The sequence below is a fragment of the Oratosquilla oratoria genome, chromosome 34, assembly GCF_046742065.1.
Source record: "Oratosquilla oratoria isolate Oo_2021 chromosome 34, ASM4674206v1, whole genome shotgun sequence".
Lineage (NCBI taxonomy): Eukaryota > Metazoa > Arthropoda > Malacostraca > Stomatopoda > Squillidae > Oratosquilla > Oratosquilla oratoria.
In genome coordinates, this window is record NC_134810.1 from 30,656,473 (window position 1) to 30,680,593 (window position 24,121).

A 24,121-nucleotide genomic window follows, 5' to 3' on the forward strand; every position below is an offset into this window, starting at 1 on the left:
AAATTTAACACAAGTAAATGCAAGGTAATGCACATAGGTAAAAATAACAGTAAGTACGATTACAAGTTATTTGGAAATTCGTTAACAAAAGTGGATAGTGAAAAAGATCTCGGCGTAATTATCAGTAACGACCTCAAATCATCCGAGCAGTGTATTTCAGCCTCTGACAAAGCAAATAAGATTCTGGGATTGATTGCGCGATCTTTTGATTTCAAAAGTCCATCACTCATTAACAAGCTATATAAATCGTTAGTTCGTCCACATTTGGAATATGCTGTTTCCGTATGGTCACCGAATCTCATTAAAGACATTGACAGACTGGAAAAAGTACAACGGCGAGCCACAAAACTGATTCCAAATATCAAAAATAAATCATACGAAAATCGACTTAAGCACATGAATCTGTTTTCCCTAAAAAAGCGTAGACTCAGAGGTGACTTGATACAGGTCTTTAAGATTTTAAAGGGAATTGACAACATCAAAAGTGACAAAATTTTCACATTGAATGAGAATCAGACAAGAAACAATGGTCTCAAACTGTCCGGAAATAGATTCAATTTGGAAGTAGGTAGAAACAACTTTGCCAACCGTGTAGTTAATGAATGGAATAAACTTCCTGCACAGGTAGTGCAATGTAGTTCAGTTCAAAGCTTTAAGAATCATTTAGATAAATACCTAAGTAAGATGCTGTAATGATTATAATTTATGTTATATTATTTGTTTTTTGTTTTGTTATAATTTGTCTGTCTGATTTTCATTTATTATTAGTTATATGTCAATTTATAATCATTTACTATTTACCTGTTTGTTTGTTATTCAACTATACCTATGCATTTATTTATGTATTTTATTTGTTATTTTTACATTATTATAGTTTTAATTGATTATTAATATTATATATGTTTTTTTTTTTTTTTTTTTTCATCCGACCTAGATATGGATCAAAAGGTCTCCTGTCGGCATGCTCCGCCTTTGTAATCCTTTGTAATATACAACTATTCTCCACTCACCACTACCTCCTGCCCTATCCCTTCCTTACTCAATGCCCCTTTCACCTTATCCATCTATCTTATCCTCAGTTGTCCCCTCAAATTCACTCCCTCCACCTCCACCTTCCACACTTCTTTTACTAATCTTTCTTCACTCATTCTTTCCATGTGTCCAAACCATCCCAATACTCTTTCGTACCCTCCTTGTTTCTCCTTCTATCCAACCACATAACCACTGCCATACTTCTCATATATTTCATCTCAAACACTTAAAACTTTTCCTCTCTGCCACTCTTAAATTACAGATCTCTGTCCCATACAGGGCCATACAGTGAGAAAATTCAATCTATATTAAAATAAACAACTTTTCAAACCTTACCTCTTTGAAGGAACTTTTATAATAGCATATGTCAATGGAAAATCTCCTTTCCGCTTGCCTACAAATACTGAGAGAATTGATCCAAACTCACTAAATATTTTTTGTAATGAATCCTGCAACACAAAGTAAACAAACTGTTTAATGGAGCTGATTATCTAAACCAAATAAAACTTGTATGTGTTCAAGAATTTGCAATAAGCAGATGGAATATTTACATACATATACCAAAGGCTTTTTCCCCTTTACAAGGGAGGTAGCCAAAAAACAAAGGCATAGAAACCACTCCCACCCATTCCATACCCTACATAATCCACTCCCCTCTACCCTCTTCCCTCCCTCTTATCTTGACTTCTCCTGGATGACGGGTCATCCCTGCACCTTGTCCACTGCCCTGGGTTAGAAGCAGTGTCATAAGACTGCACATCCACATCAAGGCCACTTCATTAAATCAGCGACACCCCCTCTCCATCCCCCTTTGCAGAAAAGGAGAAGATGGGGTGAAATCCCTTTGGGCTGTCTCAATTTATTTCTCACACATACTCCCTCACCCCCCATCCCCCACCCACTCCCCCTCATGCATCACAGCATCATCAAAAAACAACCATTCTCCATTCACCCATATATTCTCCCCTCTACTGTCCTTCCTCAACAGACATTCCCCTCTTTCCCAATGCCCCTTTTACCCCATCCATCCATCTCGTCCTAGGTCGCCCCCTCATGTTCATTCCTTCCACACCTCTTTTACTAATCTTTCTTCACTCATTCTTTCCATATGTCCATACCATCCCAATATTATTTCATCAACCGTATCTCCCAACTCCCTTTCCACCCTCATTCTCCTCCTCACCTCATTTCTCATTCTAGCCTAGTAACCCCAATCATACTTCTCAGGCATTTCATCTCAAACACATTTAAACTCCTCTCTTCCTCTCTCATGTTCCATGTTTCTGCCCCATACAATGCTGCCGGCACAATCACTCCTTCATATAATCTCCTCTTAGTATCCATTCCCAAATGTCTATTTTTCATTACACTTTTTAATCCCCCAAGGCATTTACTCGCTTCTCTCAATCTACATTCCACCTTCACCCCCACTCCTCCCTTTCCTACCATATTCGCACCAAAGTGTCTAAAACTAGAATATTTAGACATGACAAAAAAAAAAAAAAAGTATTAACTCAAGCAATTTTAGGTGAGCCATTACTTACTATTTGGTAGTAACAATAAGAATTGCAAGAATATATACAGAAATATCAACTACAAGAATTTGTCCAACGAACTTACATTTGTCATATTCAAAGGAACATTCCTCACATACAATCCAACTGGTTCCTTAGTCTGCTCTATTACCTTGACCCTGAAAATAATAAGTCATATTATGGCAAACATTCTACATATTAGTCAATATACATACCAAAGGCCTCTTCCCCAACACATGGGACTGAGCCATCCAAGGCATGCATCCACTCCCACCCATTTCACCCACCACCCATTGATTCCTTCTCATTTTGGCTCCTTGTGGATAAAGGGTCAGCTTGTATTTGTGCACAAGTTACATACATATACCAAGGCTTTTTCCCCCTTACAAGGGAGGTAGCCAAAAAACAAAAGGCACAAAATCCATTCCCACCCATTCCATCCCCAATACATTCCACTCCCCTCCATCCTCTACCCTACCTCTTATCTTAGCACCTCCTGGATGATGGGTCATCCCTGCATCTTGTCTACTGCCCTGGGTCAGAAGCAGTGACACAAGACACAGCACATCCACAGCAAGGCCACTCCATCCCCCCATGCAGAAAAGGAGAAGACGGGGAGAAATCCCTTCGGGCTACGTCAAAATATCTCTTACACATACTACCTCACCCCACATCCCCCACCCATTCCACCTCATGCATCACAATATCATCCACACACAACCACTCTCCATTCACCCATCTTCTGTCCTCTCCCGTCCTTCCTCAACAGACATTCCCCTCTTCCCCAAAGCACCTTTTACCCCATCCATCCATCTCATCCTGGGTTGCCCCCTCCTGTTCACACCCTCCACATCTGCCTTCCATACATCTTTTACTAGTCTTTCTTCACTCATTCTTTCCATGTGTCCAAACCATCCCAATACTCCTTCATCTACCCTATCTCCCAACTCCCTTACCATCCCCGTTCTTCTCCTCACCTCCTCATTTCTCACTCTATCCAGCCTAGTAACCCCTATCATACTTCTCAGGCACCTTATCTCAAACACATTCAAATTGCTTCTCTCTTCCTCTCTTATTTTCCATGTTTCTGCCCCATACAGTTGCACAAGTTAATAACACTTAATATAACAATGGTCTCTTCCCCTTTGTGGGTAAGTAGCTAAATAAAATTCTCTCTTGACTCTGTGTGGAAGAAATACAGAAAGGAGGATCTCCAATCCACTTTATCCCTTTGATTTGCCTTTAATAACATTCTTGGAATAGGGAGGCAACATTCTTATTACCAACCACTGGAGCATGGGAAAAGAAACCACCTAGTTGTAGCATACAGAAAGGAGCTATGCTTGCAGGATCTTGTTCCTTTATTCTCCTTTTATCATCTATTTATATACCAAAAGGAAGCTACATTTCATTCACCCACAACCAATCCCATATCAATCTAATTCCTATCGGTTCTCCCTTTTACTTTAGCTACTTGTGGATGCAGGGGTGGACAATTCCAGTTTTACAGTAGTTACCCAGTGGAATCCTTTGGAGCAACTCATGGTTGTTTAAAAAAAAGAAAAGAAAAAAATATATATATATAAATATATATATATATATATATATATACACAAATATATATATATATATGTATATACACACACACATGAGAGTAAAAGGGAAGAGATAGGTAGTATGTTTGTGAGAAGAAAGTTGGATGTGTTGGCTTTGAGTGAAACTAAGTTGAAAGGGAAGAGTGAGTGTAAGTTTGGGAGTGTAAGTGGGAGGTTATCAGGAGTGAAGAGAGGGTGAGGGAGGGAAGGGGTGGCTATTCTAGTAAGTGAAGAGATAGGTAAATGTGTAAGGGAGGGGAAGGAGGTTTCCTCAAGGATAATGTGGATGAAGGTGAAACTGGGAAAGGAGATGTGGATCTTTGTAAGTGCATATGGGCCTGGCAGTGAGAAGAGTGTAGAAGAAAGGGAGGCCTTTTGGATAGATTTAAATGAGTGCATGGAGGATTTGGGGAGAAATGTCAATGTAATAGTACTGGGAGACCTTAATGCTAGGGTAGGAAATGGTCCAATTGATGGAGTGGTTGGGAAATGTGGAGTTCCAGGAAAGAAACGTAGTGGAATTGAATTGAATAATTGGGAGTTATCTGGCATCGCAACATCAATGGTCATTGACGCCGTAGTATTTATGATTAAGAAAAGGAAGTGGTAAAAAGCAAAGGAGAAAAAAAAATTGAAATCTAAAGATCATTGAGAAGATCAATAGCACTAAGAAAATTAAAAATAGAATTTATATTGCAGTTATATCCCAGAACATTTCGAAGGGACAGATCTCCTTCATCTCTGTGTTTTGACAAATATTGTTGTCTTTCTCCATCATAGCTGCGGCATTCCACCATAATGTGTCTAATGGTCATAGGAACAACGCAATCATTACAAAATTGAGGAGGAATGCCCTCCGTTAGAAAGCCATGGTTGGTTGGTTTATGGAGTTTTTGGCTAGTATGCCAAGCGCCGGAGCCTGGGGCCATTCAGCGCATATATATCTACTTATTCTTTAAAACATTTGTTTCAGTTCATCCACTCAATTTCTGTAGGAATTTAGATATGGTAAAACAAATCTATTTCCTTTAAAAAACATTTTATCCGATCTATGGGAGTGTCTTCTCCTAAAACTTTAGTGATGGTAAGCCCTTCTAACAGATTGTTTCTTCTAGCAGAGCTGAATTGTGGGCATTCCTTTAAAATGTGTTTTACTGTAAGATTCTTTCAACAAGTGGGGCAGAGGGGAGCCTGTCTCTCCGCTCCAGTCGTCAACAGGTACTTGTGGGTTAAAAAGGTGTGTCCAATTCTAAGGCGAGTCATGACGATACCTGTCCTCCTGTCTCCCTGGAAATGACTCCAAGGGATGACAGAGGGTTTGATGGATTTGAGCTTTAAATTGTTATTTCTATTATTCCATTGAAGTTGCCACTGTTCTCTGTTGTAACTTCTAATGTGGTTTTTAAAATCCATTTTGGGGATTTTGAGTTGGGAGATATGTGCCAGCCCAGCTGCTTCTTTAGCTGCAGCATCAGCTAACTCGTTTCCTTTTACTCCCACATGGGAAGGCACCCAGCAGAAGTTCACAGTTATTTTCTTTCTGCTACTGAGGAGGACCAGCCAATCTTGTATTTGTCCGATAATGGGGTTGACTGGTAATATTGATTTTATTGACGTTAAAATGCTCTTACACTCTGTATATATGACAAATTTTTTGTCAGATGCATTGTTAAAAATATAAATTAAAGCATTAAGAACTGCCAGCAGTTCTGCGGTAAAAATAGAAATGTTAAAATGAGCTCTCTTTTTTATAATAGATTGAGGGGTAATCACTGAGAAACCCACTCTGTCTGCAGTTTTTGATCCATCAGTGTATAGACTAGTTGCATCTGTGTGGGTCCTGCTGTGTTCAAGGAATTTACTTCTAAGTTCGGACTCTGGGCAGCTATTTTTCTTACACCAGAAAGTGCAAATGTTGATTTCGGGTCTACACCAGGGAGGGTATTTAGCTGGTAAACTTTCTTCGACGTGTAGAGGGGTCAGGTCTATGTTCTAGGCACTATTTTCCAGTCTAACTTCCAGTGGTTTGGAGAGCTTAGGTCGAGTTGGAGCTCTGTCTTTGGGTGTTTTAGCAAACTTGTAGTTGGGGTTGTTTTTTTTATGACAGTGCTCTTGTTAAGTATCTCAATCCTAGTTCCTCCCTTCTAATTGGAAGAGGAGGAATGCCAGCTTCAACATTTAGGCTGTCTATGGGTGACGTTTTATACGCACCTGTGCAGATGCGTATAGCCATGTTTTGGATGACATCTAGTTTTTCTAAGGTGGTTTTACAGGCGGCCCCATAGATTTGGCATCCATAATCTATCTTGCTTAGGCACAAGGCTTGGTATATTCGTATCAGAGTTGTTCTGTCAGCTCCCCAGTTGAAACGTGAAACTACTTTTAAGATGTTGAAGCGTTGTTTCACATTATGTATTATTTCATTAATGTGTGTATTAAAGTTTAGTTTTTTGTCAAGGCTTAGTCCTAGGTACTTGATCCGATCCTCGTATGGAAGAATAGAGTTTTCCAGCATTAGGGTTGGGATTTCTTCTCTCATCTTTCTTTGGCAGAAGCGGACTGCTTTAGTTTTCTCCGGGGAGAATTTAAAGCCTCTCTTTTCTGCCCATGCAGTGGTACAGTTAATGGCAATCTGTATTTTCTGGCTTGCCTCCAGTGCTGATGGTCTGCTACAGATTAGAACAATGTCGTCTGCATATGCCAAGCTATGCACTTCGATCGGTACTTGTTCTAGTAGTCCGTTGATGGCTATGTTGAACAGTGTTGGGCTGAGGACACTTCCTTGGGGTATACCTTCCTCCTGGGTGTAAGGTGAAGAGAGAGATGAACCTACTCTTACTTTTAGGATACGATCAGTAAGAAAATCTTTAATTGCAAAGAACATGTTTCCTCCTATACCCCATTCGGCAAGTTGTTTTAGGATGCCACCACGCCAGGTGGTGTCATAAGTCTTTTCTAGATCGAAAAATACTCCTATGGTTTGGCTCTGTGTAGTGAAAGCATTCTGAATTTCTCGGGTAAGAAATATCAGTGGGTCTATAGTGCTTCTGTTTTTTCTGAAGCCAAACTGTCTGTTTGAGAGGAGATTTTTCGATTCTAAAATCCATACAAGGCGCGTGTTGATCATTCATTCGTATATTTTGCATACACAACTGGTTAGAGCAATGGGTCTATACCCTTCAGGGAGACTGGGTTTTTTTCCTGGTTTTGGTATGGTTATAATGATCGAAGTCTTCCACGACTTTGGTGAAGATCCTGTAGTCCAAAATTTGTTTAGTATATTTAGGAAAAATTCTTTGGTGCATGTAGGAAGATGTGAAATCATTGAGTAAATTATATCATCCTCACCAGGTGAAGTTGGAGATGATAGAGGTATTGCATACTCTAGTTCAGTTAGTGTAAAGGGGAGATTATATGCCTCCGTGCTTTTACTTTTTGGAGGGACAATTATTGTACTTTCTCGAAATTTTCTGAAGAAGGGAGTGTAGTGGAGAGCACTTGAAATGTTTGTGAAGTATCGTCCAAACGTTTCCGCTACCTCAAGGGGATCAGAAATTATTTCATTGTTAATTTTAAGGATGGGTAATGGAGATGGTACAAATTTTCCCATCAGTTTTCGGATTCTATTCCATACTAAGCTTACGGGAGTCTTGTTTAAATTTACTTATGTATCTGATGAACGATTCTCTCCTTGCTTTTTTGAAAGTTTTCTTTTGTTTGGCCAGTGCTCTTTTGTAAGTTATTAGGTTAACTGTTATAGGTCGTCTGTTGTACTTTTTGTAGCAAATTCTAGTGATTTTTCTGCTTAAGGCACAGGCACCTGTCCACCATGGAACTAGAGCGCGTCTAGGATTTCCTCGAGTTTTTGGTATAGACTTCATGGCCCCATTAACCCCTTCCATACGGTGCCGCACACGTAGGCTTAATCATAATTCTCTCGAGGTGTTCGTAGGGAACATAGGCATTTGGAAATCTTCATTATTTTTGTCAATTTTTATGAAGTCTTGGTATGTTTTCCAATCTCCCTCTTCAACTTTCCATTTTGGTAAACAAGGGGATGGAATATTCCTATTTAATTTCATATGGATAGGAAAGTGATCGCTTCCGTATAAATTTTCGTCTACAGACCATTGGTATTCTGGTTTCAACGAAGAGGAGCAGATCGTGAGGTCAATGGCAGATTTAGAATTGTGGGTGATATCATATCTGGTTGGGGAACCTTCGTTTAGTAGTACAATGTCGTTATTGTCTAGTAGGTTTTCTACTATATTGCCCCAACGATTACATGCTCTTTCTCCCCACAGCCTGTGTCTTGCATTAAAATCCCCCATTAAAATGAATGGTTGGGGTAGCTGGTATATTAGGTTCTGTAGGTCTTCCAGTTTTAGTTGTCGGCGATTGCCTAATTCATCTTGCAATCTGTTTTCTAGTGCAGGTTCTAGATATAATGAGCATAGAGTAATCAATTTAGTTGTATAAATCTGAATTGCACATACTTGTAAAGCTGAATTTAGGTGAAGGCTTTGATGATTCATTGACCTATGAACAATTATGCCTGTACCTATCCCTGGTCCTCCTTGTATAGGTACACCTGGAAGAGGTGGGGATATGTAGATAGCATATTCATGTCCTAAATTTGGGGAAGTGTTTCCTAGCATAGTCTCTTGTAAGCAAATGGCAGAGACTTTATGTTCTTTAAAAAGGATCCGAAGTTTTTCTAGGTTAGAGTTGAAACCACGTATGTTCCACTGGATAAGAGACATTATTTAGGTCGCTTCTTTACTGGGTCTCAGTGGGGCTTGTTTTAGGTGTCTCTTTTTTGGGTTTCCAGGTTTTGTTTTCTGAGTGGGATGGTCCCGAGTTGGAGTGATTGGATCTCTTTTGGCGGGCACCTTCAGGTGTTACTTGGGTAGGAGAGAGAGTTTGGGGTCTTTTTTTTATAGGAGTTTTGCATCTCCTTGGATTTTGAGTTTTGTACTTTTGGTTGTACAAGGTTGTGACTTTTCTTGCTTAGGGTCCCATGGTCTGTTTTGTGGTTCTCAGAAGCAGATGGGGGGCCCCTAGGGGGCTTTGAGGATGTTTCATGTGCCATTGCAGAAGCCAGAGGGGTCTCCGGTGTAGCCTGGGGGGCCCCCGAGGAAGTCTGAGGGGCCTCCGAGGAAGCCTGGGGGGCCTCCGAGGAAGCCTGGGGGGCCTCCGAGGAAGCCTGGGGGGCCTCCGAGGAAGCCTGGGGGACCTCCGAGGAAGCCTGGGGGGGCTCCGAGGAAGCCTGGGGGGGCTCCGAGGAAGCCTGGGGAGCCTTCAAGGAAGTCTGGGGGACTTCCGAGGAAGCCTGGGGGTTCTCCGCAGGAGTTCGGAGGGCTTCCGAGGAAGCTTGGAGGGTCTCTGAGGAAGCCCGGTGGGTCCTTGAGGAAGTCCGGTGATACCCCAAAGAGGGGGGATTAGAGGTTTCCTCTAAAGGTCTGTGGTTTTTATCCTTGTTTGTCGAGAATGTTACAATGGTGTTGGATTTGTTTGTTTGGAGAACTTCACTGTAGGTTGTTTTTAGTAACAGCCTCTTTGCATGTCCTATGCTTATTTTTTCTATGGGAGCTTTCAGGACAGCTTCTTGCTCCTTTTTATATGTAAGGCAGTTTCTGTTTTTAGCGTTGTGAGTTTCTTTACAATTTATACATAGTTCTCATTGGTTGCAGTCACCGTGTTCATTTTGAGAGCAATTACCACAGACTTTGTTCTTTGTGCATTTCCTTGAGGGATGACCATAGCCATAACAATTGTAACACTGTAAGGGTCTTTGTTTATAAGGGCGAATATTCATTTTTTCCTTGTAGATTATAATATCATAAGGGAGGTTTTCATTGTTAAATGTGATAACAATCATGTGAGATATTGGAATCTTATCAACTTTCCATATTGTTTCAGGGCACATTTCAAGAATTTCTTCTTCTGGCAATTCATGTAGGTCTTGGGTGAAAATAACCCCCTTGGCATAGCTAAAGTTGTAATGGGGTTTTATTTCTTTGATGATTCCATCAGGTTCGATTTTTAAGTTGGATATCATTGCTGCTTGAGTGGGAGATTTAGCATGTATTAAGAAACTTGTTCGTCCAAATCTTGTAACTCTGGAATTTTCCAAATCTCCAGCTTTAACCATTGTTTCCTAAAAGTGTACAGGTTTGCTCGTTCTCCCTTGGTTGTTGCAATGAGCCAAGTAGCTGGCTTAGGTGTTCTTGAGATGTTTCCGTGTTGTGAGCTTTCTTTGTGCACTGTAGGGTAATACAGGTAAACGTCGACTTACGATGGCATTAGGTTTCGATAGAGCCATCGTAAGACGATCTCATCGTAAGTCGATCCCCACTCTGTTCCGTGGTCACTGTACCTAGCCGGTTAAATTATCATATCGTCGTCGTCGTCGTCGTCATCGTAAAGTCGAACAATCGTAAGTCGCCCATCGTAAGTCGACGTTTACCTGTATACATCTAGATTGGGTGGTACCTTATTGACCAAGGAGCATTTGATATCTTTTGCTATATTTTCTGAATAGGCCTTCTTTGCCTCATTGTGGGAAGAATATATTATCCACACTTGCCAATAGTTGGAAGTGTCTGACAGCCGTAGCCTAATTTCTTTTATGCATCCAAATTCACTGAATTGTTGTGAAATATTTTCATAATTCATGTTTAAAGTTAGACTCTCAATATGTAGTCTTTTCATTGCCTTTAAAGCTTGGTATTTCAAATGGTTCTAGTGTGACCATTGTTGGTTTGGCGGTATTAGTGGAAACTGCCTTTTCATTTAAATCTTTATCCTTATTCAGTCCAGGGTCTTTGTTGTCAAGATTTTCCTTTGCCTTGCGTGGGTCGTCAACTGGGTCGGAGGAGAGTTTATTTGGAAGGGTCAAATTTGTGGGAGTGTTCGTTAGTATTTTGGAAGGATGATTGGGAGGATCAGGAGGATCTGGAGGAATGGGAGGAGGTAAGAGTTTAGGGTCTGTAATTGCAGGTAGTGGATTCGCCATTGTCAAGTTTGTATTTCTTGGGCGTCACCATATATTAGAAAAATTATAGTTGATGTACATGGAAGAAGATACTGCAGTTGCTTGGTGCCCCAAGCAATGAAAGATGTAGTCTCTGCAGAGTCGGAAGGATCCAGAATACGACTATTTACAAACAGGGGGTCTCGGTCACGAGTATAAGCTTTCACAACCCGATTTGTCCTTTAGTTTTGTTCCATAGAGTATGGAGCCGGCATTGCTACTCCCTGTGTGCACTGGAACGAATGAATAATTGGGATTTATCTAGCGTCGCAACATCAATGGTCATTGACGCCGTAGTATTTATGATTAAGAAAAGGAAGTGGTAAAAAGCTCAAGAAATAAATAAAATAAAAAAAGATTGAAATCTTAAGATCATTGAGATCAATAGCACTAAGAAAATCAAAAATAGAATTTATATTGCAGTTATATCCCAGAACATTTCGAAGGGACAGATCTCCATCTCTGTGTTTTGACAAATATTGTTGTCTTTCTTCATCATAACTGGGGCATTCCACCATGATGTGTCTAATGGTCATAGGAACAAGGCAATCATTACAAAATGGAGGAGGACTGCCCTCCATAAGAAAGCCATGGGATAATCTAGAGTGACCAATCCTCAACCGGCAAAGGGTTACTTCCTGTTTTCTGTTCAGCAATGTATAAGACCAAGGATGAATAGTATCAGTAATCTCTCTCATCTTGTTACCAGCCTCAAGATCCCATTGGAACTGCCAGAGAGATGAGATCTCGGCTTTGATTAGAGGGATATAATCTTCATAAGGTATAGGCCGTAAGCGAGGTAAGGGTGAGAGAGCGGCTTCCTTGGCCAATTTATCGGCCTGTTCATTTCCTGGTACTCCGACATGTACTGGAACCCAGCAGAAGTTTATTTCATTACCTCGACTCTCGATTAAAAAAAGCCATTTCAAGATCTTTAAAACTATTGGGTGCCTTGAGTCGAATTGTTCTAGAGACTGCAAGACACTCTGAGTCACTAAAAATTGTTAAACATTTGCCTCTCTTTTTCATGGAGGATATAATCTCCACTGCGGACAGTATTCCCGTCAGTTCGGCAGTGAAATTAGATGCTGTATCAGGCAAGGTGCCCTTACGATTAAATTCATTTGAGAATATTCCAAAACCAACGCCAGCGCTAGTTTTGGAGCCATCAGTAAAAACAAACACAGAGGGTTGGTGGCTAAAAGAATGTTCTAAAAAGGCATTGCGTAGTTCGTAATCCTTGAAATCACGCTTACAACTGTTAAAATATTTACAGAAAGATACTGTGGGTAGTCTCCATGGCGGAACAACCGAATATTTAAAAGGGAGGATGGGAATCTTGGGAAGATTTATGTCCTCTCAAATCCTTTTCATCCGGTATCCAAAAGGCTTTGGAAGTCTGGGGTGATTGTTGAAACAAGTGCTGTTAAAATCTGTTTGAGCTGTTCTAAAAGCGAGAGAGTTGGGAAGCCTCTGCAATCTATGCCAGTATCTAATAGATGAGGTTTGGCGAATAAGATCTAACGACATTTCCCCTGCATCAACTAATAGACTTGGTATTGGGGAAGACTTGAATGCACCTGTGGCCAAACGAACTCCACTGTGGTGTATCGTATCTAAACTTTTTAGTCTGGATGGAGTGGTCGATGAGTAAAACTCGCATCCATACGATAGTTTTGATAAAATAAGGGAATGATGTAACCGTAAAATTGTTCTGCGGTCAGCGCCCCATGAGGTATGTGCTAAAACTTTTAAAATTTGCATTGTCTCTAGACATCGTGTCTTCAGGGTTTTCAGGTAGGGTACCCAAGAAAGGTGCTTATCAAAAATAAGTCCTAAAAACCTGGTTTCGTCAACACAGGGAATCTGGTCATCCTTTAACCAAATGGTAGGGTCAGGATGCAGACTTCTTAGTCGGCAGAAATGTACGACGACAGTTTTGCTGGGTGAAAATTTAAAACCATTATTATCGGCCCATGAAACTATTTTATTGATGCAGAGTTGTAGTTTTCTTTCAGCTATTGCCATGTTACTAGCTCTAAAAGAAATGGAGAGGTCATCTACAAAAAGGGTGGCAAGTATATCAGGAGGAATCACAGATGTCACCCCATTTATAGCTATACTAAAGAGAGTGACACTGAGAACACACCCCTGAGGTACACCTTCTTCCTGTTGTCTTATTTCAGATATGATGTTCCCAACTCTTACTCTAAAAACACGATTTGCTAAAAAGTTCTTGATGAAAAAGGCCATTTCTCCTCGAATGCCAATAGCATGTACAGCCTTAAGAATACCATGCTTCCATGTGGTATCATATGCTTTCTCTAAGTCAAAGAAAACACTGATATGATGTTGCTTAGAGACAAAGGCTTTACAAATTGAAGATTCTAGTCGAAGTAAGGCATCAGCAGTGGAGTGCATGCGACGGAAACCACATTGAATATCAGATATGATGTGGTTTCGTTCAAGATACCAGACTAGTCATGCATTGACCATTTTTTCTAAAATTTTGCACATGCAGCATGTGAGGGCAATAGGACGGTAATTTGATGGAATTGAACCATCTTTATTAGGCTTAAGAAAAGGTAAAATTATACCCATTTCCCAAATACTGGGAAACGAATGTTCAAACCACATCCTATTAAGAAGTGCAAGAATAAAACCTTTAGTTACTGGAGATATATGTTTCAACATGGCATATGTAATGTCGTCAGGACCTGGAGAAGTATCACTGCAGGAGTTCAAAGCTGAATCGTATTCCTTTTCAGTGAAAGGGAGGTTATAGGATTCTTCATGAGGGGCAGTGAAGTCAAGATTACGTTGTTGTTCTCTCATTCGGTATTGATATCCAGGAGAGCTGTTGTCTGGTTTAGATATATTAGCAAAATGATTTGCTAAGGCATTACTGACATCTTTAGGGTCAAAGACCAAAGAGCCATCTACAGGGTAATTTTAAAACAGGTGGAGGGCTAATGGTGTATTTCCCCGATATTTTTCTCAAGTTTTTCCAAACGATTGATGCCGGTGTTCTATAGTTGAATGATGATACAAATTTAGCCCAAGACTGATGCTTTGCTTCTTTGATGGTACGTCGAACTAATGCCCTGCTTTTACGATAAGCAACTAAATTCTCATCATTTCTATGACGATGTAATCTAGTCAGAGCTCTTCGTGTTGCTCTATGTAGATTTCGTATGGTGTCAGACCACCATGGTACAGGGCGTCTCCTAAACTTTCCAGATGACTTTGGGATGGAATTAATGCCAGCAGTGTAGAGTGTGTCATTTAAGTACTCCAGTGCAGCTTCTACTGAAGAAAAACTATCAATACTGTTCTGGACAGTACTCAATTCTTCAAACTTGGTCCAGTCGGCTTTTTCAGTGCACCAGCGAGGAATGCCATCTGTAGGAGCACCTTCCTGTGTATACAATACAGTGGGATAGTGATCACTGCTTCGTAAGTCATCAAGGACTTTCCATTCAAAGTCCAAAGCACAATTTGAGCACTGGAAGATGGATAGAGTCGGCAGTCAAAGGTAGCCCTCTGCCTCTCCTCCACCAGCATACGGGGTTTTGCCCCTCGCGGTATATCCCATCACCCAGCTGGTTTCTGGTGGAGTTTCAGGGAAATCTTTAACTGTCAGAACCTCTCGAGTAGTAAAAGGAAAAGTTGAGAAAAGGAGATTAGGGCAGCGAATAAGAAGAAAAGGGATAGGGAAGTTCACTGAATAATGAGGGTGGAGGGTCCCCTATCTATTCATTACCCCTGATATCTCACTCTCTGACAACTGTCATGGGGTGAGGGTGTCGAATCCAGAGAATAGTCCAGTTCATAATCAAGATCAGGCCGGGGTCATCAATTTATATTTGTCTGTTTGGCACAGTTTTAGTCAGGAAGCTCAGGATTGACCTCTCCAGCATGGTTGGACCTGGCTGGCACAGCTCAGTCCTTCCTTGCAACATGCAAGCCCCCCCACTACTTCAAAGTACTGGGCCTCGGGGGGATTTCTCTGTGTGGGAAACTGTTCCTTTTCAAGTTTTTTCTATAACTATCCTTTTTCAATTTTTTTCCGTGTCCTCTCGTTTTACTGTTTTCCCACACTAACAGGTCGTTCCTGTCTAAAACTTCCATTCCTTTCATTATTCTGTAGATAGTCAGCAAATCTCCTCTTTCTCTTCTTTGTTCCAGAGTTGGTAGGTTCAATTTGGATAGTCTTTGCTCATATGTTAGTTCAGCGAGTGTCGGTGCTAGTTTGGTTGTGTGTGTATTCACCTCGGATCTGCTGCAGTCTCTGTCGAGACTGTGTGTGTATGTATATATATTGTCATAATTAATTGATCCAAACTGAGAACGTTAGAGAACTTACCTGTTTGAGTTCTCTAACTAATCGTCGGAAATAAATTCAATTCTTGAGGCTTCGATGGCTGTAGTAATCCTTAGCTGAGGTTTTATTGTCCTTCTGGTGACAGTGTTAAAGCTTGTCTCTGGTACCAGGGTTGAAGCTAGTCTGGCGTTCAGGGACTAAAACTTAGTCTCGTTCGGCTGGAGTTCTAACGAGCCTTCAAATTGGCTTCGAAGCCACGGGACAACTGATACTTCAACTAAGTTCTCAAGTTCCCGATTTGTTAATCAAATTACAACATAGGCTTAAATAAATAATAAAGAGGGAGGGGAGGTTAATAATATATTAATTAAAATTACGATAGTGTGGTACGAAGTTATAGGAAAGATTCCCGATTCGAAAATTAAACAAGCTTTCGGGAAATTGCCGTAGCTCAAGGTAAACAATGCCATTCCCGTAACAACAATTACCACAGCCTCCCCAACAACAAAAAGAAAGTGTTTAAAAAATATAACACTTTTGAACTAAATTTATAACAAGTTTTTGCTTGCTAGAGTCCTTACTAGGTCTCTAAAGGCCAGTGCAGTCCCACGAGTTGGCCTCACAGAGGTAGGTTCCAGTGAGACACAATCGTCTTGTAAAGAGTTAAACTCCTCTGCGTCTGAGACCTCTTCAAAGGGTTCAGACTCTCTAGCCTTAACATTAGGATTCCCAGGGGATTCATCCTCAAGACTGGAACTCAACTCAGCATGGAGCTCTAGAGGGATTAAAAGTTTAATGTTCACTTTAATAGAGTTTCCATCAGGCTTAACGACAGAGACTGTACGTATCACCTTGTCTTGGTCAGGAAAAGTTTCCACAATACGAACTAAGGGCCAGAAGGGTCTTGTCTTGAAAAGGAGTTTCAAAAAGGCAATATCTCCCTTTTCCCAGCATCTAGAACTGTGATATGCAGCTCTATCTCTTTCCCTTAACCCCTTCCATATGGTGCCGCACACGTAGGCGTCATGAGGAGCAAGTGGATTCGCGACGCTGCCATATCGGCGTCTTGATTATATTTATTTTAGTCGCCCCTGTGTTTTTACATTCTCCCAAATGCGCCCTGAATCCCATTCTCTGTGGTTTTCAAAATTCGCGGGTGAAAGAGAGAACGATCGATATAAGCGGTGACTATATTTTATGATGCGATTATTATTACGACACGTCATACGGCTGGCATTGGCTGCTGCCCGCGAGATTTAAGTCCCGTACTGAAGTGGTTAAGCTGACCAAGTACTCTGTCAACCATCGTTTTTTGAACTCTTCATAGAAATAATCCCTACAGTCCATAACCAAGTTGAGAAGAGAAGGGTAGTCTTCTCCTGATTCCCATTCAGGAACTTGTTCCAAGTCTCCAAACATCAAGGAAGGAATGGTTCTTCCAACAAGAAAATTATTTGGGGTAATAACATCTACCTCATTTTCACAACAATAAGTGGTCTATTGTTCAAAAAAATTTGAACATCAGACAAAAGACCTACCCAATACCTTATACATTGTTTCACTGTCTGTATTAACCTTTCCAAAGTGGCACCATACCAAGCAGCATAAACAGGAATGGTTCTATGCTGAACAGGTGAAGTTTTAAATTTCTCTTCAAATTCAGAAGATAAAAGTTGTTCAATAACACTTCCCGCTTGAACAAAAGATTTAGCGTTGTCAGAATAAACAGCAGAAGGAATTCCATACCTGTTAGCAAACCTAACAAAAGCCAATGGGTGTGAACTTGGCCTTGAAAATTTCCAAAAGATTGGAAATTTCCTTCAATCTATTATTGACAAATATATTTTTCTTAGGATCCAAGAAAGGGCAACTTGACTATCAACAAAAAGAACCACAGATTCAACCAGTGGGGCCGACACCAGTCCTTCCTCAAAAATAGTGTTGAGGCATTTCAAAGATAGAAAAGTTGCCATAAGCTCCAAAGATGGTAAAGTTCTCTGTTTAATAGGAGCCATCTTGACCTTGGCAAATAGAAGAGAGGTATTAAACTCCTTCAATTCTCTTCCTTCTTGCCCTACATATATGGTACATCCATAGGCTTCCTTCAAAGCATCAGCAAATACAAACAATTTAATGGGAAATTCTGTACAAAAGGTTTTCCTTTAAAGGATAGGTTATTAACCTCCCTAAAATTTTCACATAACTTGTTCCATCTAACAAGTAACTCTATCCAATTTCCCTTATTATAAATATAACCCAAGACTTTAACATCCTCTTTATTGCAAACTACTTCTTGATCAAGAACAGAAAGAACTGAAGTTGAATTGCATGTCCACTCCCTGAGAGGTAAACCTCCATTGAGCATGATCTCATTAATCTTCTCGACCATTGCAGGGAGAGAACAAAGCTCGTTAGAAGTGTAGACCAAATTGTCTACATAAAATTTATCTTTGATTAAGGAGGCAGTTAGAGAGTCAGGCTGCAAAGAAAGATGGTGTTGGATAATGAAATTTAGAATGAAAGGAGAGCAAATGAAGCCAAAAATTATAGTATTATAGTATTATACCTGAAAAAACAGAACCTGTTACGATCAGCCTCATCCTTCAAATGGATCTGCAAAAAGGCTTTCATAATATCAGCCAAAATTACATGATTATTGGTCCTGAAATACAACAAGATTGATTGATTGATTGATTTATGAAATTTTTGGCTCGAAGGCCAAGCGCCGGAGCCGGTAGGCCATTCAGCGCATATTTATCTTATAGATAAAAATTCAAGTAAAACAGTAAAAACAATAAACATTCACAAACACATCACAACAACATACACTCACAAGCACTCATATACACAATCTTGAATTTCATAAAATAAACCGATGTCTTTCAAAAACTTTAAAACATTCTTCACTTGAGCTTCCTCCCCTAAAATATCTTTAAAAGATAAATCTGTTAAAAAAAATTCCCCTGCATTTATTAGAGAATGCAGGGCACTGAATCAAAATGTGTTTTATTGTAAAAACTACTTGGCATCAAAAATTTGTGAGTAATGTAGGAATGGCCAATTCTCAATCTTGTCAAGACAATACTTGACCTTCTGTCCAAAGGAGGACACTTCCAAGGATTCACCAAGGGGTGAATCTCTTAGCTTATAACTACCATCCAGCCTTGTCCATTGCTCTTGCCACTTTTCCATTGTATAACAATGAATCACTTGTTTGAAGTCCGTATGTGGGACTTTTCGGTCTGTTACATGGCTGAGCCTAGTGGCGGCTTTGGCTGCAGCATCGGCCTGTTCATTTCCAGAGATACTCACATGGAACGGCACCCAGCAAAAGTTTACTTTTATTCTCTTTCCGTTGTTGATGAGAACCAACCAGTCCTGTATTTCTTGAATTAAAAAGTGAAGAGGCAAAAATGTATTTACAGAGGATAGAAAGCTCATGGAGTCTGTAAAAATAACAACCTTCTTGTTGCATGGAACAGAATTAAAAACAAATTTGAGGGTGTTGCTGACTGCCTGCAGTTCAGCAGTAAAAACAAAGCTAAAATGAGGCAATTTTCTCTTTAAAATTGTGCTATCAGATACAACAGCACAACCAACACCATCTTGGGATTTTGATCCATCTGTATAAATTAAAATTGAATCAGCATGTACTGATAAATGTTCTAAAAATTCACTTTTTAGCTCTACAGCAGTTCTATTTTTCTTCTTTTTAAGAGGACATATTACAGTGGGGCATCGGTTCCAAGGAGGGAATTTGGGAGGCGTGATCTCAGCAATTGTATCAGGAACAAGTCCTACCTTCTCTGTCCCAACTTCACATCTCACTTCTAAAGGTTTCGGCAGAGTATTTTTCCTTGGAGCTCTGTCTACCGGCTGCTTTACATATTTGAAGTTTGGATTCTGTTTTGATGTCAAGACACGAGATATATATCTAAGGCTTAATTCCTCTCTGCGAATATAGAGTGGAGGAATTCCTGCGTCCACATACAAGCTATCCACTGGAGATGTTCTATAGGCTCACGAACAGATCCGCAAAGCCATATTGTGGACTATATCAAGCTTCTTTAATGAAGTTTTACATGCCGATCCATAAACTTGACATCCATAATCCATTTTGCTAAGGCACAATGTTTGGTAAAGCCTTATTAAAGTTATACGATCTGCTCCCCAGTTGAAACGAGACACTATCTTTAGTATATTAAGTCGCTGTTTAACAGTGTATACAACCTCGTTTATGTGATGAGTGAATGTCAACCTTTTGTCCAAAACCAGACCCAAGTATTTTACTTCATCTTCATATGGTAATATGACACCCTCTAAGAATAGTGTTGGTATCTCTTCCTTGCGTCTTAGTCTGGAAAACTTTATGGTTTTTGTTTTTTCAGCAGAGAATCTGAAGGCCCTGCTATTAGCCCATGCTGTTGCTAAGTTAATAGCCTCTTGAATCTTTTGACCTTTTTCTAGTGTTGTCGATTTGCTGCACACAATAGCGAAGTCATCAGCATAAGCCAATCCATGAACTCCTGCGGGAACTTGTTCTAACAAACTACTAAGGGGGTACGCGACACCTGGAGGTCATTTTCTAAACTATTTAGAGTAAAGAGCTGAAACTTCTCAGGTAAATAGGTATCCATGTTGCCTACATTTTAGGTGAAACAGAATGATGTATGTACACATGTACACATGTACGTATACCAGTAGCGACATTTAAAAGTGCACAGCACCATAATACGTGGACCAATTTGTTTTATATTTTGGCTATGATTAGTCAGTAGGCACACCTAGGGCCGGTCATTAAGTAATTGAACAATTTCCTTTATACTTTTGCATACAGGCATTTCAATTTTAATGTCCAGCAAAAATCGTGAAAAATAATTTTTTTTTGGTCTTGTTTCCATTATTACTCCGAACTCTTTCATCCTATTCAAAATATTCGAACGATCGGCCCTAGCAGTTACTAAAAGTAATATTCCCTGTAAGTTTCATCTAAATCTGATGTATTTTAGTTTTTTTATGATTAAAAAAAAGTAAAAAAATATCGAACGGAGATATGGCAACTTGAAATATAAATACAGTAGACCCTCGTTTTACGCGGATTTTTTATGCGCGGTTTTGAATTTACGCGGATTTTTGGGTGAAGGATTTTTGGCGGTGAAGGATTTGCAGATATGGAGGAAGAAGAGGTTCGGGAACTGGTTCGTGGCCATGCAGTTGAGCTGTCTGAGGAGGAACTGGTGGAACTCGTCCAGTCGGCCAGTGAGGGGGAGGAGGAGGAGAAGGGCAATGTTGAAGAAGAAAGCCAGCCACAGGAAGGATTAACTTTGGACTCATTGGCAGCCTTGATACGACAGGCCTCCGCTCTCAAGGCTGCCATTTATGAGACTGACACATCCATGGTGAGGACAATTGCGGCGCAGAATGGCATCGACAGTGTTATGGTGCCCTACAAAGCCGTTTTGCAGGACATGAAAAAGTGCCGAGTACAATTGCCCATCACCATGTTTTTACAGAAACGTGGTGGTCCAGCTAATTCTGATGCCGAGTCCGACTAGACTGCTACCTAGACTACTACCCCTTCTACATATATTCATTTCATGCACTGTTTTTTCTTGTTCTTTTGTTTGTATTGTATTGTTTTCCTATTTTTCTATTGTATTATTTTGTTCAATATGGCAATTCATTGTGGAAATAAAATTATTAGGGTTCTAATGATTGTTTTGGTATATCTCCTTCAGTGGCGGAATTTTACGCGGATTTTCGTTTTACGCGGGGGTTCCCGGTCCCTAACCCCCGCGTAAAACGAGGGTCTACTGTATATCTATACCTTGCTTATAGTTTCACCAATTTGACTGATTTTTTCATGGCTTAATTCTTATTATATAATGAGTAAGTACAGTAAAAATCATCAACATATTTTAATTATAAGTACTTTAAATACTGAAAAACTAAAGTATAAGTATATCACAGTAGTGACGAAGCACAGACGACACCATCATATAATTTGCTTTTTTGCACCTTTGGCGGTTTCTTCATATGAAACCTCACTGCTGGGGGTCTTCAGGGTATCTAAATCATTGGAAAGAGGTTTATTTTCCAGCAGTGGGCGCCTTCTCTTTCCTCATCAGATTCCCCTCACCAATCTATGTTGGTAGGGCACCCCCTCCAGCATCATATGATGTCCCTTCTTCTCTCTTCTTCCTGTATAGCCTTGATCTTTTTCTTCTTGCTTTCTTCTTTGGATTTAATCTTCCTCTTTGAATTGTTTAGTCTAATGTTGTCCTTTACCTCTGTCACTGTCACAGAGGTGCAGGTGAGGGCAGTGGTGGAGTGAGAGGTGGTGAGGTCTTGGCTAGTCGTCTTTGACTGCTTGCCATCTTTAACTGCTGTTTTTTGTCATTGTGGATGTTCTTTTGTTCTTTTTGCTACCCATGATGACTGTACTAAAGAGTAATATGTACTAGCTAGAGTAATAGATTGCAATGAGAGCTCATGAGACATGCGCATTTTTCCTTTCAGAGCTAGCCGGTAACTGACGCTTGGCTTCGCTCAAAGTTGGCAAAACTTCTCCCTCCACCTTCCTCCCTTCCCCTCCACCATCATACTGGCCATTGAAGCACTGGGCGAGCGTAAATTCAATCAAATTTCAACGTTATTGCGCCTGAAGGTCCTAAATGGCACGCCTCTGTCTAGTGTGGGTTGCGCCTTTAACTCTGTCCCTTTAAACCTCACCCAAGACCTTTAAATTGCGTGCGGCTGGAAAATTATTTGTCGGGATTTATTTCTTAATGGTATACGAACATTTTGAACACAGTTTTGAAAAATGCCATATCTTGACCAAATTCACCCCCCCAGGTGTCGCGTACCCCCTTAACCACTTCAGTACGGGACTTAAATCTCGCGGGCAGCAGCCAATGCCAGCCGTATGATGTGTCGTAATAATACTCGCATCATAAAATATAGTCACCGCTTATATCGATCGTTCTCTCTTTCACCCGCGAATTTTGAAAACCACAGAGAATGGGATTCAGGGTGCATTTGGGAGAATGTAAAAACACAGGGGCGACTACAATAAATATAATCAAGACGCCGATATGGCAGCGTCGCGAATCCACTTGCTCCTCATGACGCCTACATGTGCGGCACCGTATGGAAGGGGTTAATGGCTATGCTGAAGAGTGTAGGACTTGGAACACTTCCTTGGGGAATCCCTTCCTCTTGAAGATATGCACAAGAGAAAGAAGAGCCCACTCTGACTTTTAGATAACGGTCAGACAAGAAATCCTATAAACAATTGAACATATTACCACCAATACCCCACTCTGCAACTTGCTTCAGAATGCCTCCCCGCCAGGTAGTATCGTAGGCATTTTTCAAGTCAAAAAACACAGCGATGCTCGAGTTCTGAATTGCAAAGGCATTCTCAATCTCACGAGTGATAAAAAGTAAGGGGTCCAGGGTGCACTTATTTCCTCTAAATCCAAACTGTCTGTTAGATAGGAGATTTTTAGATTCCAAAAACCAAACTAAACGCATATTAACCATTCTTTCATAGATCTTACAAATGCAGCTAGTGGGAGCAATAGGTCTGTAACTTTGTGGGTCATGAGAGTCTTTTCCTGCCTTTAACCACTTCACTCCGGACTTAAGTCTCGCGGGCAGCAGCCAATGCCAGCCGTATGACGTGTCGTAATAATACTCGCATCATAAAATATAGTCACCGCTTATATCAATCGTTCTCTCTTTCACCCGCGAATTTCGAAAACCACAGAGAATGGGATTCAGGGCACATTTGGGAGAATGTAAAAACACAGGGGCGACTACAATAAATAAAATCAAGACGCCGATATGGCAGCGTCGTGAATCCACTTGCTCCTCATGACGCCTACGTAGGCGGCACCGTATGGAAGGGGTTTAGATTCCTATGATAATTGAAGTCTTCCAAGATTTAGGAGAAGATCCTGAGGACCAAAATTTGTTCAGCACATTTAAAAGGAATTTCTTCGACGATATGGATAAGTGAGCAATCATGGAGTAAAGAATGTCATCCTCTCCAGGAGAGGTTGGGGAGGATAAAGATAAAGCATGATCCATTTCATCCAAGGTGAAAAGAAGATTATATGCCTCTGAGTTCGTATTGGTAGGAGGAATAATCGTGGTCTTGGCTCTAATTCTTCTGAAATCATGTGAATAATGTAATGGACTTGAAATATCAGCATAATGTTTTCCAAAAGCCTCTGCTACTTCTCTTGTATCTGATATAAAGGAGTCATTTATCTTCACAATGGGTAAAGGAGATGGAGTAAACTTTCCTTGTAATTTTCGAATCCTATTCCATACTAAGGTAGGGGAAGAGTAGTATTTCAATTTGCTAATATATTTAATGAAGGATTCCCTCCTTGCATTCTTGAAGATTTTCTTCTGCTTTGCTCAAGCTCTTCTGTACGTTATCTTATTGACTAAACAAGGATATCTCTGATATCTCTTATAGCAAGTTCTTGTAATCTTTCTGGTTAAAGCACATTCATCGTTCCACCAGGGGACTACTGGGTGTTGAGGTTTACCAGCTGTCCTAGGAATGGAAGAGAAAGCACCAGAA

The 24,121-nt window shown here is 40.4% G+C and overlaps 1 protein-coding gene across 8 annotated transcripts in view; it reads right to left on the reverse strand.

The window, feature by feature from the left end:
- The window catches only part of LOC143018159 (uncharacterized), a 276,494-nt gene that overhangs the window by 233,321 nt on the left and 19,052 nt on the right, over positions 1–24,121 (reverse strand). For 7 of the 8 annotated variants that reach the window (XM_076173309.1, XM_076173306.1, XM_076173308.1 and 4 more), the window contains 2 exons: positions 2,653–2,725; positions 1,369–1,481 (listed from right to left, as the gene is read on the reverse strand). In XM_076173309.1, the coding sequence (XP_076029424.1) occupies positions 1,369–1,481; positions 2,653–2,725 (186 nt within the window). The remainder of the gene's footprint in view (positions 1–1,368; positions 1,482–2,652; positions 2,726–24,121) is intronic. The other variant, XM_076173310.1, reaches the window with a different exon arrangement.